This window comes from Miniopterus schreibersii (assembly GCF_964146895.1).
Source record: "Miniopterus schreibersii genome assembly, chromosome: 21".
Classification (NCBI taxonomy): Eukaryota; Metazoa; Chordata; class Mammalia; order Chiroptera; family Miniopteridae; genus Miniopterus; species Miniopterus schreibersii.
In genome coordinates this window covers 621,224-638,581 of record NC_138123.1, presented here as the reverse complement: position 1 = coordinate 638,581, position 17,358 = coordinate 621,224, and the positions used below count along the sequence as shown (strand labels likewise).

Genomic DNA, 17,358 nt, shown 5'->3' with positions numbered 1-17,358 from the left:
ACTCAACCACTGAGCCACACAGGCTGGGTCATGGGTTCCTTTTCTAAGAAGCAGCTCACTTCTGTCCCCGGCGACCCTGCATGTCCGTAGAGTCTCAAGGAAGCAGAAATGCAGGGCAGACCCTCCTTCTAACGGTCGTTTTCCAGTTGGCAAGATGCCCCCCGGCGACTCTCAGGTCCTGCTGACGCGCTTCGTCTCGAATTCAGCCCCCGAGAACAAGTGTCTGGGCATTAAATAGGCGTTAAATTGTTCGAGGTTCTCCATGCTGTACCCTGCAAGTTCCCTGCCCTATTTAGAACCTGACGTCTTCCAAAGGGGTCAGAACTTTCTCCTCTGAACATTTCAATGCAACCTAAACATAGCCACGCGGCGGACGCTGCGTGTTTGCGTTGCAGACAGAAGTGGGGGGGGGGGGTGTCACATCATTCCACCCCTCGACCCTGCCCCTTCCAGGCCCTGGATTCCGGTTGCGGGTAGGGTCACGGTTCGAGCAAGGGAAGATTAGGACCAGGGACACCCCCAGGCACGGCAGGCAGGTGGGCAGGGGCCCAGCACACCCTGTGAGACCTGGAGCTGGTGCCACGGGCAGCTCTGCCAAGGGCCAGGCTGGGCCGTCCTGCAAGTTTCATAGCCAAGGACATGCCATCTGCTCCCTAGAAGCCGTAGACATTTGCTTTCGTGGAATCGGCTCCTCTCAGCTCCTACAGAGCTGCAGCCTGGTGGAGCTGACCCGCTTCCCCAGGGAGTGAGCCTGCCAGCCCCACTCCCTGGCCCCATCAAGGGTCTGGTGCAGGACAGCCCTTCCCAGGGGAGTTCATCGCCTGCCTCCCCTCTGACCCGGCCGCTGCCCCTTGGGATACCCCGCCCCTGGGACCCAAGGAGGCTACAGTGCCCCTCAGTCTACTCTCTTGGTCCTCGGGTCCCCTGCATGTGGCCCCTCCTCCCTTTGCAGCTGCCTTTTGTCCTGTCAGTGGTGTCAGGAGGGTAGGGTGGTTGGTTTTTTTCCGTCTGGTTGAGCCTCGGCCAGCGTCCATACAGGCCGGAAAGTGAGGGAGACGTGGGCGGGGGGTGCAGAGCCCACCGAGGCGGGGAGGTGCCAGCCGCCTTCCTCAGCATCCCTGGGGAAGAGGCCCGCCCCTCCCCCACCCTGGCATTCTAACAGTGGCAACAGTAACCATGGCAGCAAAGGACTCCTGTTTCTAATCCTGGATGTTGCCCACCTGCTCTGGGTCAAACCGCTACTCTGTACATAATGCTGTTATCCAGGGAAACACTTACACCTTCGTAGAGTTTCTTCTCCCTTCTAGAACATCCAGCGACTCCCTCACCAGCGGGCTCTTCCCTTACTTCAGACCCCCAGGTCTGCGCTCACTGCTCCCCAGAACTCAACCCCAGACTCTCAGACTGATCTGGGCCATGGAGGGAGGTCGAAACTTCCACCCCACACGAGACCCAGAGAGGGGAAGGAAGGGGTTTGCTCTGCGTTACGCAGCGAGTTCACGGCAGAGCTGAGCCCGAGGCCCGGCAGGCTAGGTGTTGAGAAGTAAGAACTGGAGAGAGGGCAATCTCACAGCCGTGGAGACGCGCAGGGTCCCCCAGCCTCGTCCCCACCCCAGGGCCAGCATCAGTTTCCCCTCCTGCCTGCACAGCCCTCCCCTCCCCCTCCTGCCCAGCTGCCAGAGGGCCCATTTAGCTGGAGACAGAGAGAGCCATGGGCGGGCCAGCTCCGGAGCCCAGGGTAATTGCCTGTAATGAGAGCTCCCTCAGCCTTTGTTCCTGGGAGGGGTCGGTGGAGCTCAGAGGTCTGTGTGCGCTGGGAGCTGGTGCCCAGAGACCCCACCCTGCCTGCTGCCACCACTGGCCCAGCACATGCATCCTCCTGGGAGTCGAGTGGCCCAAGCCCAGCCTACCCCTCCTCCTTTCCAACCTCCCTGCCTGGACCTGGGCCAGCCCAGGGAGTCTGATTGTCCTTGAGCTCCCATGACGAGCCAGTGACCTCAGCTCAGAGGGAGCTCTCCCCTGTGTGACCCATGCAGAGCCCGGGGCAGCGGCCAGGCCTGAGATCCTGTGCCCTATGGGTGATGTAGGAACAGGGTGACTAGCCTCAGGCATCTGTGCCCTCAGAGGCTCACCCGTCTCCTCCACCCAACTTTGCCCAGAGACCTGCTGCCTCCCAGCATGCACACATGGGCATGTGCCCACCAAGGAGGCCCAGGCATACGGGTGCAGGTACCAAGCTCTATGGGGGGGTTCCTTGGTCCCATGGAGAGGCTTCGAGGCCTCAAGTAACCTCCACTTTCTGTCCAGCAGGTTGCAGACCGACCATGAACCGGGCCCCGGCTCCCAGGGCAGCTGGACCTCGGATGGCTGCTCCACCCCCCCTGGCGGGACTGAGGACGATGACTCCTGCATGGGTAAGTACTCGGAGGAAGGACTTCCTCCCGGGGTGGGGAGGCCCCTGGGCACCTGGACGGGCAGATCCATCTCTTCACTGAGGGGCGTCAACCATGAATTACACTTGGTGCTTGACTCAGCCCACAGCTGGACCTTCCCATCCAGGAGCCCCTCAAGGTCAGGACAGGAGAGGGGCTGGTGGGGGCCATGTTTAGCCAACGCTCAGGTCGTGGGAGCTGCCGAGGCTGGGACAGTGAGGCACAAGCTGGGAGCGTGAGAGCCATCGAAGCAGGTGCCGGGCGCCAGGCCTACAGCCCAGAGCCATGCTGCTACTTGCTTCCTCTCCCTGGACTACCTTCAACAGGCCGCTCCCGTGCCAGTCACCTTCGCTGTGGACTCCTGAGTCACAGCGCATCATGGCACGTGGGTAGTGCTCTTGCCTGAGCCTCAGGAACCAGAATATGAGACTCCCCAAAACAGCGATTCTCTCCAAAGGCAGAGACTCTGCCTGTTCCCAGGGCCCGTCTCTGGCCCATGGCTCAGCAGGTGTCTTGAATGAATGAATGGCGCGTCAATGAATGCACCGTAGGTTGGGTCCTAAATGGATGAGATTCTAAAATCTTAGCAGGGTTTGGGCGGGGGGGTTGGTTTTCCCGCAACATTAAATACCTAGAGGACAGCCGAGGCCCACACCAGAGCCACATGGGACTCCACCCTGCAGGGAGCAGCTCTGTCCTCTGGTTTCTCAGAGAAACCGACGCTTGTCCCGGGAATGGGACGAACTAGCTTTTGGCAAACCCGGAGTTGTCACAGCTTGAGCTCGGTGCCCTGCGCCAGTGGGAAGAGGGACCCAGCCTGACCCAGCTGTCACCGGACACTGCTGGCTGTTGTCCCCGACTTCACTGTCCTCTGCCGGGCAGGCGGGCAGGTGTCCCACTCGGCCTAGGAACTGGGTTCTTCCGAGCCGTCTCCAGGCCTGTAGACAGCGGTGACTTAGAGCCACCGCCACCCTGAAAACAGAGCAGCCACACTCCCCGGCAGGCCTCGGGGAGGAGGGTGCTGGGGTGGAGCCTGGGTGTCGACACAGTGAACCCCCACCTCCCACAAGAGGCAGGCACGCAGGGGGCGGGGGGCACTGCAGGGGACAGAAGGAAACCCAGCTCGCTGGCACTGGAAGCCGTCAGAATGAGAGTGTGGTAACCGGGAAACTATGTCTCTATTTTTACATCGGCAGCTTTGTTACTGTAACGGCTTCCTTATGTGCGCCACGTGGCTGCAGCCGCTGGTCGCCACCGAACCGGCTTGCGTTCGAGATTGTCATCCGATGAGTGGGGGGGGGGCTCTAGGAAACCCCCCCAGGCTTGTTTGCTGAAAGACCCCTCGACTGCTCAGTCTGAAAGTGTGTCACCCGTAGGGGAGAGGACCAGGAGCCTAGGAGGAACATTACTCAGGGCTTGGCCGACTCATTCATTCATTCATTCATTCAATCGGTCGTTCATTCGGTCGTTCAATCAACAAAGCACCAGGGAATGTAAAAGATGAATAAGGCTGTGGCCGGCACTCAGGGAGGTCAGTCTCGAGGTTCATCCAGCGAACCTGCCCTGGAGAGTCCGTTGGCTCCCAGAAGGCCACCCAGTGACCACCCGTGTCGGAGCTGACCAGGCAGCACTGGGGGGCCTGGGCTCACCCCCCACATTGTAGGAGAGCTGGGCGCCTCAGAGGTCCCACATTATAGATTGGAACTGCCCACAGGACCCGGCACTGCTATCTCCAGGCTGTGGATCATGTGATTTCCTGGCTATGGATCATGTGCTTTTTCTGGCTGCGGATCCTGTGATCTCCCTCTCAGTTTGTGGACTACAGGGGCCAGGTTTGCTTCCTTCTGTAGCTCAGACACCCTCCCTCCTGGTCCAGGAGCTCACCTGGGTCCCGTCCCCTTGCTCAGTGCCCCTGATCCGTGTTTGGGGAGACGGAGCCCCGAGCGAGTGCGGGGGGACGTCAGGGGTCATGGAGCTCGTCTGTCCTCGTGGTCTGTGTCTCGATCTGTGGCCGAGGAGGAGCAGCCAGCCTTTCTCTGCTCTGTCCTCAGTAAGGTCCCTGTGGCATCCAGGCATCTAGAGCGACGGAGTCCTTGAGGGACCTGTCTCAGCCTTGCTGTGCTTTCCTACTCGGTCTGCCTGGAAACATCGTGCAAATGAGGCAGAATCGCTGTATGGCCGGCAGGGAGGGACTTTCCCACGACGACCGGCCACCTGAAGGGGTCTTGGCGTTGGCCTTTGTGTGTCCAGGGGTGTCCCCAACCAGCTGCTCCCTCCACCGCTGCCCTGGGCAAGTGCACATGTGCACTGACCCTCCAAAGGGGGTGGCTGGGGTGCCTCCACCTGCCAACTCTCCGGGGGTGCAGGCCGTGCAAAGCAATGCCCAGGCCCCCATCCAACCTGAGCTCGGGGAGCCCAGGGAAGCCAGGCTGGCGTGTCTGTGCCCATGTGTGAGGCAGGGGGACTGGGAGAGCCCGCCCAACGTTGACACAGATCCTTAATTACTTCCACTCTGTGACACGTAGGCTGCGACTTGCCTCATTGGAACATATTGCTGAGGGACAGGAGAACCTGGTCCCCACTGTGCCGCTCCCCGAGGCTGCTGAGTACAGAGCAGGGGTGTGGAGTCTGGCCTCACTCCAGGTTTGCTTCCCTCCTGCCTCCTTGCCCCACGTGGAGCAGATTCCATCTTTAAGCCACAATCAAGTGTTTTGTGTCTTGTGGACTTGGGAACAGGGATAGTCTCCCTTCTGAGAAAACGAGCGACCCCGCGTGTCCTCGGCTGGGTGGGAGCGAGGTCTGGGGCTGTCCCCTGTGCAGAGGAGCTTGCCTTGGCTCCTGGTGGTCCTCAGCAGTGGCGCCAGCCCAGTGTTCTTCTGGGAGCTTCAGGCCAAATCCGAGTGGCCTGGGCTGCAAGTGACTTGGCATCAAAGGACACAGGAAGTCAAAACTCACATGCCCCCTGGTTTGGCCTCATTTTCCAGGGGAGGCACAGGGAGGAACTGTGACCCGCGAGATGGCACGTCAGTTAGCAAGTGACCACTGCCTTCCCAGGCCCCAGGCGCTGCATGACCAAGTGGCAATGACGACAGCCATTTACTGAACACCTACTATGAGCAGGGCCTAGGGGAGGCGCCTCCCACCAGGTCCTTCTCAAGCACCTTGCAGGTGGTCCGGTTAACCTGTGACAGAGGAGGAAACAGCTCAGAGAGGGTGCATAGAATAATCTGTCCGAGGACACACAGCTGGGGCTGCACCCGCCAGGATTTGAATCCAGGTGCAAATCCCCTGCCCTCCCACCTGCTGCTGGCACTCACCTGTCACCCTGCCAACTGCTCAGGTTTTCAACTCGGTCCCCCCCAACCCCTGCCAAGTGACAGGGAGGATCCCTGAGCCACAGCCCTGCTGACGTCTCCTTCAACCCAGCAAGCCCAGGACATCACTGGCTGCTCCATACCCCCGAACCTGTGTCATTTCACGCTGAGTTCACACCGCTGCATGCCCTGCCCTCTGGGGACTTCAGGCTAAGCTGCTGGTTCAGCCATCCGTGGAGAGGGTCATGCAGACAATTGACTAGAAAACGCAGACAGACCTCCTTCCCGGAAGATTAAGCACCCGCAGTCCTAATACTCGCTCGCAAACCACCTTCCCGTGTGTGGCCCCCGGGCTGGGGAGTCCAGGCTTCAGGGGGAGCTGGAGTTGATTCAGGGGTCAGGGCAGGGGAGGACCAGGAGTCCAGAGAGGGAGGGCAGAGAAACGCTGGGCAGGGTTACCTCTTCTCTCCAGACCCTCCCACCAATGGGCGAGCCTTGTGGTGAGAAGCACTGGGGTCAGACAGATGAGAGGACTTCCCAGGAGGAGCTCGGCTCAGCCCACCGCCGGGGAGGGACAGCGAGCGGCCCCTGCACTACCCAGATGGGCCCAGTCTGGGGACATCCTTCCTGCCCGAGCACCTGGGTTCCATGGGGGTGAGGTGGGGCAGGAAGCACGGGGGGGGGGGGGGGGGGGGTCAGCTCCTGGTGATGAAATCGGGCTGTGGGAAAGGGAAGTCCTCCCCCGCCCCCGGCGCTGAGACTCCCACCCAGCGCACCGGGGAAGGCCCTCAACATTCACACAGCCGTTTTTAGATGCCGGGTAATTGCCAGTGATTATTCTATTAGAATTATGAACCCACGGCGTTCCTCTGTCAAGTTCAACGCCTCGTTTCAAAACCCAACAAAAACTCACAAAGCGCGGAGGCGCCGAGGGAGAAGGTGAGGACAGCCGAGAGCCGGGCTGTTTCTCCGGGGCGGTAGGAAGGCCAGGTGTCTGTCCCCACCTGTTTGGGTTCAGGTTCAAGTGCGGACAGGTGCTCCTGACTCTTGGAATGGTCTGTAGGTTTTTGGCACCCAGTAGCTCTCTCTGTCTCTCAGAGCCGGGCGACATCACGTGTCCCCAACACAAAACTTGTATTTGACGGTTGGCTTTGTGGACCCTCTGACTCCAGTCTGGACTCAGGGGAAGCCCTGCTCGGTGGCCGTGATGTCATCGCGGAAATGTCTCGGTAACCAGCGCCCTGGCCGAGCGAAGGTAGTGACTCGTCCGGGAGGAAGCGAGTGGGCCAATCTGGGAGGGCTTCCTGGATGAGGCCCCAGAGGTGTGAGCAAGCCGCTGCCTCCGTGTTGGACCACTGGGTCCACTGGCCTCTTCTCTTCTCCAGGCCGCAGCGGAAGGTGGGGCTCAACTTCCAGCTGGGAGCGGCAGCCTGGGGACCCCTTGCCCACTCTTGCCCCTGTCTCTCAGCCGTGTCGCAGGGCTCCCCGCGCACCTCCAAGCAGAACACAGGTGTGCGGGAGGAGAGGGTCGTTTTCCTGAAGACCTGCAGCTTCCCTCCAAGGGCCAAAAAGAGGTCCTGCTGGCCGCCTGCAGCCCAGGGCAGCAGGGAAGGGGGAGAAGGCGTCGCTGGGACAGGGTCCCAGAGCCCGGCTCCCCTTCCAGCACACCAGCTGCACCATCTCTCCAGCGGGTTTCCGAGAGGTCACCGCTGTTTACGTCCCCCACACATCTGCTCTGAGTCACGCACTCATTCATTCCATCCGTCGTCATTCACCACAGATTCCCGAGGGCCCGCTGTGTGCGAAGAGCTGTGATGGGTTTTGAGAGAAAGCCCGTGACCAGAGGACCTACCAAAGATGGAAAGAGAATCGCGCGAATAAAGAGAGTTGGCCGCGGAGGTTAGGAAGTTACCCGGGTGGCTGTGAAGCCGGAGGGTCGGTCGGCGTTCGTGCCGCCCCTCAGCCCCCCCCCCAGGACCAATAAGTAGAGACGAAGGTTGAATCTCTGTGGCGCTCCATTCGGATGGTCGGCGATCTGAGAAGACAAGGGGTTAAGCACCCTAAAGAGGCCGTCTTCCATCATATCTCAAGCCGACCGTTTATAAGGAGAAAAGTGTAGGTAAAGGGTTCGGAATTCAGGAGAAAATAGGTAAAGGGTGGAGTTCGGGGGAAAAGGTTAATCAGATAAGAGCTGCCGTTGATGATTTTCGGAGCATCCCTTCGTCTGCTGGCCGGTGATTCTTTATCTGTGTCCTGAGTGGCGGACAGTCTCTCCCTGGGGCACAATACCGTCTTGGTCAGATTGCTTGCGGGTCTCCTAAAGCCAGGACAGGTCCAGACATACCTTCCAGTTCCTGGGACAGTAGCCTTGTACATGCATCAGTTACCAAGCCCGTTAACTATGTATCTAAAGCTAAAACATTTGTAACTTCTTGAGCTCCCCACCAGCTGCAGTGAGCTGCAGGAGCGTCAGGGAAGGTGTCCCGGACGACCGGGGCACAGAGGCTCTAATCCTTCCTCGAACATCAGCTCCCCCGAAAGTCTTCCCAATCTTGGGTGACGGCAACTCCAACCTTCGCGTTGTCCGGGCCAGAATCCTTGGCATAGTCTCAGTTCTTTCCTGTTCACCCACCTCTGCTCCGACGGCTTCAAAAGATAGCCAGAGTCTGACGGCTCTTACCATCACCAGAGTCACCACCCAGCTCCAAGTCACCTAGAATCACCTGCCCACTGCCCCCTCCCTCAGATTCCGCCTTCTCCCAAGGTCACCTTTCAAGGTCAACCTTTCAAGGTCAACGGGATGCGGGCAGCCCTGCCCTCCTTCCTGCCTTCTTGTCTCTTCCTCTCTCCCTGCCCACAGCGATCCTAACCCAATCCAGTGGGCAGAGCCCCAGACTCCCCGCGGACGACCTGGGCCACATCCGCCCAGCGGTGGACGGCAGGGTGGGAACGCTGGGCGTCACAGCATGCCTTTCCGTGGCTCTAGGCCTCTATCTTCATACCTCAGATTGCTTTAAGTTATTGGCCAACAGATGTGGTCAAATCACTCATCCGCATCTGCATCACAGAAATAAGCGGGAGAGAGGAGTGGGGTGATGAGCCGGTTTGGCGCAGGCAAGGATTGGGGACTTGAATGATTCTAAAGCAGCCTCTTTCCCGCCTCCCCTTTGGAAACTGAGCAGGACCTAGCCCCTTTCCGTAGGTCTCCAACATCACCAGGGTCCCCTCCCTGCCCCTCATCACAGCTCCTCTCTGCAGTGGACCCTTCTGGGTCATCTGTCCTGTGGGTGGAAGGGGCTCTGGGCTGGGTCTGGGGGTGGTGTGACAGGGGAGGACCCTGTCTTTTTAGGAATCACTCGAGGAAACATTCTGCACAGATAGACTTGATCGACCGGTGCTGGGAATGGCTGTTGCCACGGCAGCAGGGCCTCCCACTGCAGCAGGGGATGGTGGGAAACTCAGGGGATGTGGAAGGAATGGGAAAAGAGCCACCGAGGGGGAGAGAGGTCACATTATGGAGCATCTGAAAGTTCCAGGATGCCAGGGTGACTGTTTTAAGGGGCCACCACGTGGCTGTCGTAAGACCCTTTAAAGAGTGACCAGGGGAAGGTGACCTGTGGACAGAGGAAGGTTTGGGATTTAGGGGACCCCCCAGTGAATTCGCTCATGAGAATGGCATGAAAGGTGTCTTGTCTTGTAAACTGACAGGTGGTGTTTTGAGCAGAAGGGCATGTGGAGTTCAGAGGGTGTGATGGGGGCTTTTGCCTCACGTCCTGAAGAGGCAGGATTTCAGGGCCTGCTCATTGAAGGAAGGGAAAGGACTTGGGGTTTGGGGCATATGACACCCTGGAGAGGGGACACAGAGGAACAGGAGGAATGAAGAGAGGAGGTGGGGGCATCAGAGGACCCCAAGGAGAGGAGAATCAGGCCCCCAGGCAGTGGGCATCTGGGGGCGAGGCAGTGCATGTGGACAGAGCACGTGGAGCGAAGCTACAGTCGGGGTCTGCCGCCGAATTAACCCCAGGGGGAGAGAGTGCCAGGTCCTGCCCAGAGCGGGACACGCAGGTAAACCGAGGACAACCCGTTCATTTCCCCTTGTTGACAAAGGGAAGGTGAATTTATATGCAGGAAAAGACCGCGATGAGCGAGAAACTCCGTAGCTGGTAGATCAGAGAGCACGTGTCCCCAGATTTCAAACCACCCCTCTTAGGGAAAGGTCAGCGTCCCGTGATCGAACTGTGTGTGTCTTGTGCAAATTAGAGAATGACCTCCGAGTGAGGCTGAGGACTTTGGAAGTGACTGAGACCTCACTGAAAGTGGGAGGACCTGGTCACCCAGAGATTTGGCACCGATGATGGGGCTCGAGCCCTTCCTTGAGCCGGGTGGGATCCTGTGTTTCGGCACAAGCGTGAGGACCTTGTGTGCCGAGAGGAAACTCCCTGCGCCCCGGCTTTAGGATCGGGACCTGCCCCTTCTGGAGCAAGCTTTGCCTTCAGAGATGTCCCCCGCAGGTTCTCCAGCAACTTGGGAGGCCCTGGGAAGATGGGTGGCGCCCCCTTACTGAGGGACAGCCCCAGGCGGACTGCTGCTGCTCCGTCTGCCTCTGTCCCCTCCACCCCACCTCTCTTCCCTGGGCCCAGGTGGAAGGGAGGGAGAAGGGCTGGTGTCCGCAGCCCCGCTTTAGCCCTGACAGGCAAGGGCCCCCCAGCTTCGCTGGGCTGGACTCATCACAGCTCTCAAGTCCTTTTACCCGTGCAGCTGGTATTACAACCACTGCAAGAGAAGCCGGAGCCAGAGGGTGCAGTGACTTTGACAAGGTCACATGGCGGTTAGAATGGGCACCCAATCTCCTGATACCAAGAACTAGTCTTTTCCTTCAATGCCCTGACCTCCCCCACCCCCACCCCAGTTAACCCTGGGCCAGTCTTTCCAAACCTCAGTCCTCAGGGGAGCAGCCTGGTGCCTCAGAGACTGAACAAGGTGGGACTGGGAGTCTCCTGGGGGGAACCAGAAGAGGGGGGGTCAGAGAACCAGCGATCTGGATATTACTTCCCACCCCCTCCCAGGAGAACACTCTGACTCCTGTCCCGAGCTGTCCGGTCTGAGTCCCTTTTACCTGCACCCCCACATCTCAGCAGACCCTTGACGCCCCCCCCTATGGGGGGCACAGCGGGGTGCCCCTCGGAGAATCTCTTTCTCTGAGTCCAAAGCGAGGAGAAAAACTGGCGCATCCGTTATCTCTGCCCCCCCCCAACTCGGGTACCCCTACTCACCCGCCCCTGCGTCTCTGCCGCAAATACCACCCGCTCTGAGCCAGAAATAGACGCACGGCCCTCCCCCTGCCTGGCGCGCCCTCCTCCCTCCGGGCTGCGCCCGCCTCCCCGCCCTCGCCCTCGCTCCGAGCCGCAGCCGCAGCCCCCGCTCCGGGCGCGCGGGCGGGCGGGCGGGCGGCGGGGAGAGGCCGGGGCGCAGCGCCGCGCGCCCCGGGACCCCAGGGGGCAGGCGGGGCTGGGCTTCGGGGCTTCCGCTCTTCCTCGGATTGATTTTTACATTTTAATTTGTATTTCCCCGCCCGCCCCTTTTCCTCCACCCCGCCCCTTTGCTCCCCGGCTTCCTCGCTCTTTCCTTTCCGCGGCTTCCTTCCTTGCCTGTCTCCTGCGCCCTCGCTCGGCTCGCCTCCCTCCCTCCCTCCGCCCTCCGCCCTCCCCCTTCCTCTCCCTTCTTCCTCGGTTTCTTCCGTCCTTTCTCTCCCCTCCCCTCCCTCCCTCCCCTCCCCCGCCGCCTCCTCCCTGCGCTCCCCCGCCCCGTGCCTGCAGACGCGCGCATCGTCCATGCGCTCCTCGCGGGCAGAATGCTGGGCGGCAGCGTCAAGAGCGCGCAGCCCGAGGTGGAGCTGAGCGGCGGCGGCGACGAGGGCGCGGACGAGCCCCGGGGCGCGGGGCGGAAAGCGGCGGTGGACGGCAGAGGCATGCTGCCCAAGCGCGCCAAGGCGCCCGGCGGCGGCGGCGGCATGGCCAAGGCCAGCGCGGCGGAGCTGAAGGTCTTCAAGTCCGGCAGCGTGGATGGCCGAGTCCCCGGCGGGCCACCCGCCTCCAACCTGCGCAAGCAGAAGTCACTCACCAACCTGTCCTTCCTCACGGACTCCGAGAAAAAGCTGCAGCTCTACGAGCCCGAGTGGAGCGACGATATGGCCAAGGCGCCTAAGGGCTTGGGCAAGGCGGGGTCCAAAGGCCGGGAGGCCCCTCTGATGTCCAAGACGCTGTCCAAGTCGGAGCACTCGCTCTTCCAGGCCAAGGGAGGCTCAGCCGGCAGCGCCAAGACCCCCCTGGCTCCCCTGGCGCCCAGCCTGGGAAAGCCCAGCCGGATCCCGCGCGGCCCCTACGCCGAGGTCAAACCGCTCAGCAAGGCTCCGGAGGCTGCCGTCAGCGACGATGGCAAATCAGACGACGAGCTGCTCTCCAGCAAGGCCAAGGCGCAGAAGAGCTCCGGGCCTGTGCCCTCCGCCAAGGGCCAGGAGGAGCGCGCCTTCCTCAAAGTGGACCCCGAGCTCGTGGTGACGGTGCTGGGAGACCTAGAGCAGCTGCTCTTCAGCCAGATGCTGGGTGAGTCCTGACCTGCCCCACTGCCCCCCTGCTTTCTCCTAGCCAGCTGCACGGGAGGGCGTGGGGAAAGCACCCCCTGCCTCCCCGGGGGGCTCTCCAGATCTCAGGTTGGTGATGAGGGGGCATTGCGTCCAGATGTGCAGGGCTGGCCCACTTCCAGATGCCGAGGCTAAGGTGCGGCTCCTTCTTGAAAATGTCACCAGGAGGAAGCCCTGCTCTGGCCTGCCTGAGGTGGGGCTGGACAAGGGGGGGGGGGGGGGGCTGTAGATTCCCAGAAATAGAGCACCTTGGCCTCCTCAAATCATAAACCCCGGAGTCCTAATAGGGCAAAACCTGGGGCTGGTGGGGACCTCTGGTGCTGTGGGCTGCGCTCCGCTCTGCGCCGTCAGCGCATCCAGCAGGGCCAGCGGCGCCTGGGGAGCGCGGGGTCCAGAGGACACGTGTGTGCGGGAAGCAGATGTGAGGCTGTTCCGCCCCAGCAGAGCTGAGGCCCCACTTCCTCTGTGGATCCCCGGTGGGAGCACGAGTCGGATATCCCGGGTGTGGGGGGTTCTGGCAAAGGGACGCGAGGCTGGGGCCCCGGCAGGGGTGGGGGGTGGGGGAGGCCGGCAGCCAGCTGTGCGCATCTGGATGCGCATCCTATCCCTCCGCCCGGCTCTGGCCCAAACCCCGACGCCCGGGTTTGTAGGGAATGTGTTAGGGTCTGTGCTTTCGCGCCCAGCCTCCCGGGTGACCGTGAAGCCTGCGACCTTTGGCTAATGGCAGGCGCGCCGGGGGGGAAGGGAGGAACAAAGCTCGCTCGCTGGGGCGGAGGGAGCTGAGAGAGCGGCCCCATTGTTCTTCCAGCCCCGGGTCTGTGCAGAACCCGAGCGGCCCCGGGACTGCGCTGGGTGGCCCGGGGGTCCCCTGCCCGCAGATGGGACCGTGCAGGACGCGGGGCTGCGGTGCCTCGGGAGCCCGCGCGGCCGCGCTGGGGCCGGGCCTGGAGCCCAGTGGGCCGCTTTGGCTCCGAGGACTTGTTGCGGTGGCTGGGATGTGGGTCCTGGGCGCCGGGGACGAGCTTCCCGGGTACCAGGCTGGTGCCCGCCCCGAGGGGGCTGGGAAGGGGCGTGTCCGCGCGCGTGCAGGGGCGGGACCGCGAGTGACAGGCTGGCCGAGGAGGGGCCGGTGGGGATGGACCGAGGAGGTGGCGCCCTGGAAAACGCTGCGCTGCAGGCCGCTTGGCCCTGCCGCAGTCTCCCCAGGACCCCCAGACCCCGGCCCGTGCGCCAGGATGAGCCCCTGGCCTGGCACAGGGATTCGGAGCCTCGCTGAGGAGGCCGCCTGTGGGCTCTGCAGGGACAAGTCGGGGTGGGGTTGTGGGTGCAACACGGCCGGTGACCTCACCAGCCTGCGTCCTGTGCCTAGTGCTGCTAGTGCGGTGAGACAGACAATGAAAGAAAAGAGAGAGTTCTAGGCACGAAGGACCGCCGCGGAGGAAAGGACCTGGGGGCCATGTGATGGAGAGGGACTGGGGCGGAGAGGCCTGGGGAGGCCTCTGTCAGGAGGTGATAATTGAATTGCAGCGAGGCCTGGACAGGCGGGTGGACTGGGAGGGGCGGGGGGCAGAGGAGAGGTTGGCACAACCGTCTGCCTGGGGGTGCCCAGTGGAGTGTCAGAGACTCCCAATAGCAGAGGGCACAGCTCCGTGTTCAAGGTCACGGCTTCGCCTGTTGGGGATGACTTAGCTAATCTGGGCTGCCCCCGACCCTGGAAGCCCCAGCTGCCCCAGGACCTGGCTGCCTGGATGGAGCCTTCCTAGTGGCTTCTCAAGAGGCAGTAACCAAAGACACCCTGACAAATGGTCCCCAAGCTGGCTGGGGAGGGGCTGAGCTGTGGTCCCCACTCCTGCCGGGCCAGCACACTGACAGGAGAGGGTCCCAGCAACCTGGGAGGTGAGGAGAGAGCACCTCCTCCCACCCCCGGTGGAGAAGGCAGTGTCCAGGGCCTTGGGATCCTCTGGGTTCCCTGTGGAAGGCAGATGCTCCCTGTGTCTCCTGGTTCCTCGGTTACAGTTCTCTCTGGGAGACCAGACTGGGGGGGGGGGGGGTCAGCAAGGCCCCAGCCCTGCCCTGATGGCCCCACAGAGGGGTGAACTCGGGTGGGGGAGAGGGCCGGGCAGTCTGGCACACATGCTGGCCCATCTCTGGGGGGTGGATACGGAGGGTAGACAGATGGAAGAAGGGCTGGTAGAGCGGCTCAGTCTCTTGGAGCCCACAGAGGTGTTCTAGGTTGTCAGGCCGGGCCCTCCGTGGGGAGCAGGGTGGCCTCTGGGGACAGGAATGGCTGCCTCGAGGTCTCAGGATGGTGGCTGAAGACACAGGACGTTTGTTCCCCCACAGCAAGGCTCAGAGTCCAGTTACACTCACTCCCTGGTATCATCCCAGACCCAAGAAGCTGCCAAGACCCAGTTTCTGAGGGGGGGGGAGGCAGCCCCAAGTCAGAGCCTTTCTGGAATAAAAAGAAAAGAGCTGAAACCTGATAGTCCTTCTCAGGATCAGCTGGGGCCCAGATGGTCCAGGCGGCGCCCTGCCCCTTCCCTGGCCGCGGAGCTGCCAGAAAACTAGGGTCCCGCTGGAGAGCCCTAGAGACTTGGAGACCGAGGGGTGATGGCCCAGGGACGTGGGACAGTTCCAGGAACCAAATGCCTTTGGACCCCAGCGGCCGACAGTGGACATGGGGCAGTTTGGCTCCCAGAGGAAAGACCACCCCCCACCTCCCTGGACTGGGTCTGGGGCAGAGTGGGAGCGGCAACCTTGAGTTCCCTGTCTGAAAGTCCTGAGCTTTGTGACCTCCTCTGGGACTCAGTTTCCCCATTTGTGAATGGAAGAGACCCTCCCCTGGCTTCTCCTCATTGATAGGAGTTGGGGAGGGGGTGCAGAGTAGGTGGCTGGGAGAGCCCCCAGGATGCATACCTGCAGCTCAGCACCCCTGCCGTCTGCTTCTGCAGCTCACGGCCGGCCGTGTCTCCCTGCACAGCCGGGCAGAGGAAGTCCCTTCTCTGTGTAGAAAACACGCCACCCCCTCACCCTTCCCCGAATTTCACCCAGCCACGTAGTGGAAATCTCCAGGCTGAGCCACCCACCTAGAGCCGAAGTGAATCCCTCTGTAGCACCACAGACAGGTGGGTGTTCTGTTTACACACTCCTAGTCACGGAGGGCTCACCACCTTGTCTACCTGGGAAGCACTCATTGTTAGAGAGCCTGCTGAGCCCAGACTCTGTCTCCCGAGAGTTTCCACCTCTGGATCCAAACCTGCAGCCAAGATCCTCCCAGACGACACCACCTGCCTTTCCCAGACCCAGTTCCCTGTATCAGAGGTCCAACCTCTGTCTTTTTTCCATTCCATCTTTTCATTTGAAATAAGACGATAGAAGGAGGAGCCAGACCTGTTCCCGTGGTTCCTGGGCCCAGTGCTGTCCAGCGCCCCACCTGGACCCCCTCCCTTCCTCTTAACGTCTGCGTCCCAGCACCCGGCTGAGTTTCCCCCCTGGCTCCGCTGGGCTCTGCTCCCTCTGCCTGGAAACCCCGTGCGAGCTGCCCGGCGGAGGGGAAGTGCAGGCCACATGTTTCTCGTTGGTGCTGGCCGACCTCCTCCCACAGCCTGTTTGCATTACCCAGATGTGTTTGATGTCCCAGAGCCCGCGGCCTTGCCTCTTGCACACAGGAAGGGCCTGAGCTGGCGCAGGAGCCCTGGGGACCCGGCCAGCCCTCCAAGCCAGCACCACCTCCCTCACCTGCCCCACACTGTGGGGAGAGGAAACCAGGGCCTCCTGGGCTCATTCCTCCTGTTCCAGGTGCACGGGTTCCTGCAGAGATCGGGGTGCAGACGGACGAGGCCCTGGGAGCTGTGTCTGTCCCCAGCTGGAGGCCGAGGCAGGATTAGAGCGGTGCCCGGGTGTTCCGGCGTGGTCACCGCTGTGAGCTGAGCGTGGGCACAGCAGCGCGTCGGGAACGGGCGGGAGGCTCAGGCTTTTCAGCACCTCTGCCTCCAGCACAACGAGAGGGAGAGGAGGACCCAGTGGGTGCCCACGGCCAAGCTGAAGCCCATTCTGGTGCCGGGTGGGGATGGGGCACTCAGTCCCTCGGCGGGTCCGGGTTCAGCCCAGAGCCTTGGCTCCGGCAGGTCCCAGGCCCTCGCTGCCAACGCCGTTCCTCGTTGTCTGTGTTTGACCCACGGCTCTTGCCCGGCTCAGCTCCAGCCAAACCTCAGCAAGGCGGCCTGGCCCGGCCTGAACCGTCCCCGATGCTATTTTAGACGTCGCAATGGTACACTGCGTGGCCACAGGGCAGGCGGCTTCTCCTCAGCGTCGTCCGATGTCTGGGCAGCCACTCTGGTGCTGGACTCCTCCGGGTGCCGCTCCTGGGATAGGCCCGTGTGGACTGGGAATGCTCTCGTGTCATTCCCGGGACCCCAGGTGATCTCGAAGGTGCCTTGTGGGATGTTGCCCTTGGGTGTGGTCTGGTCGGGGAGGGTGGACAATGTCCTGAGCGCCCGATGTTTCCATGGAGAGCCAGACTGTACCTGTCTGTGCCCCGGGCCGGGCAGGAAGATGGCCTGTTGAGAGAAAGGCTCGGGCACACGAGGGGCTATTTAGAGGTGATGGGGAGACGCCAGCAGAATCGGTATTTGACACCGTGGTTGAACTGTGATGGGTGTGAAGGAAAGGTCGTCAAACGTAGCCCCTTCTGTTCAGGTTTCTGACCCTCAGCTCAGGCCGGGCCTTGCCCAGATCAGGGCGAAATAGTCAGCGTCCTCGTTTCTGGGCAGGCATGGGGGCTCGGGCCTGATCCAGAGCTTGGCCCTGGGCCTGTCTGTCCCCTGGGCACCCCAGGGCCCCTGTTCTGGGTCCTTCCTTTGGCCAACAGCCCCTCTGGTGGTCTTGGAAAAGTCCTCCCGGGGCCGAGGCGTGAAATCCGCCCCGGTGGCCTGTTGTCACACAGCTGGGAGGACATCTGGGAAGGAATGAG

General features: G+C 61.9%; 1 protein-coding gene across 4 annotated transcripts in view; it reads left to right on the top strand.

Moving 5' to 3' along the window:
* Nucleotides 1-17,358, top strand: part of NAV1 (neuron navigator 1) — a 115,428-nt gene that overhangs the window by 30,649 nt on the left and 67,421 nt on the right. For all 4 annotated transcript variants that reach the window (XM_081123865.1, XM_081123864.1, XM_081123863.1 and 1 more), the window contains exons 3-4: nt 2,311-2,414; nt 11,563-12,348. In XM_081123865.1, coding sequence (XP_080979991.1) covers nt 2,311-2,414; nt 11,563-12,348 — 890 coding nt within the window. The remainder of the gene's footprint in view (nt 1-2,310; nt 2,415-11,562; nt 12,349-17,358) is intronic.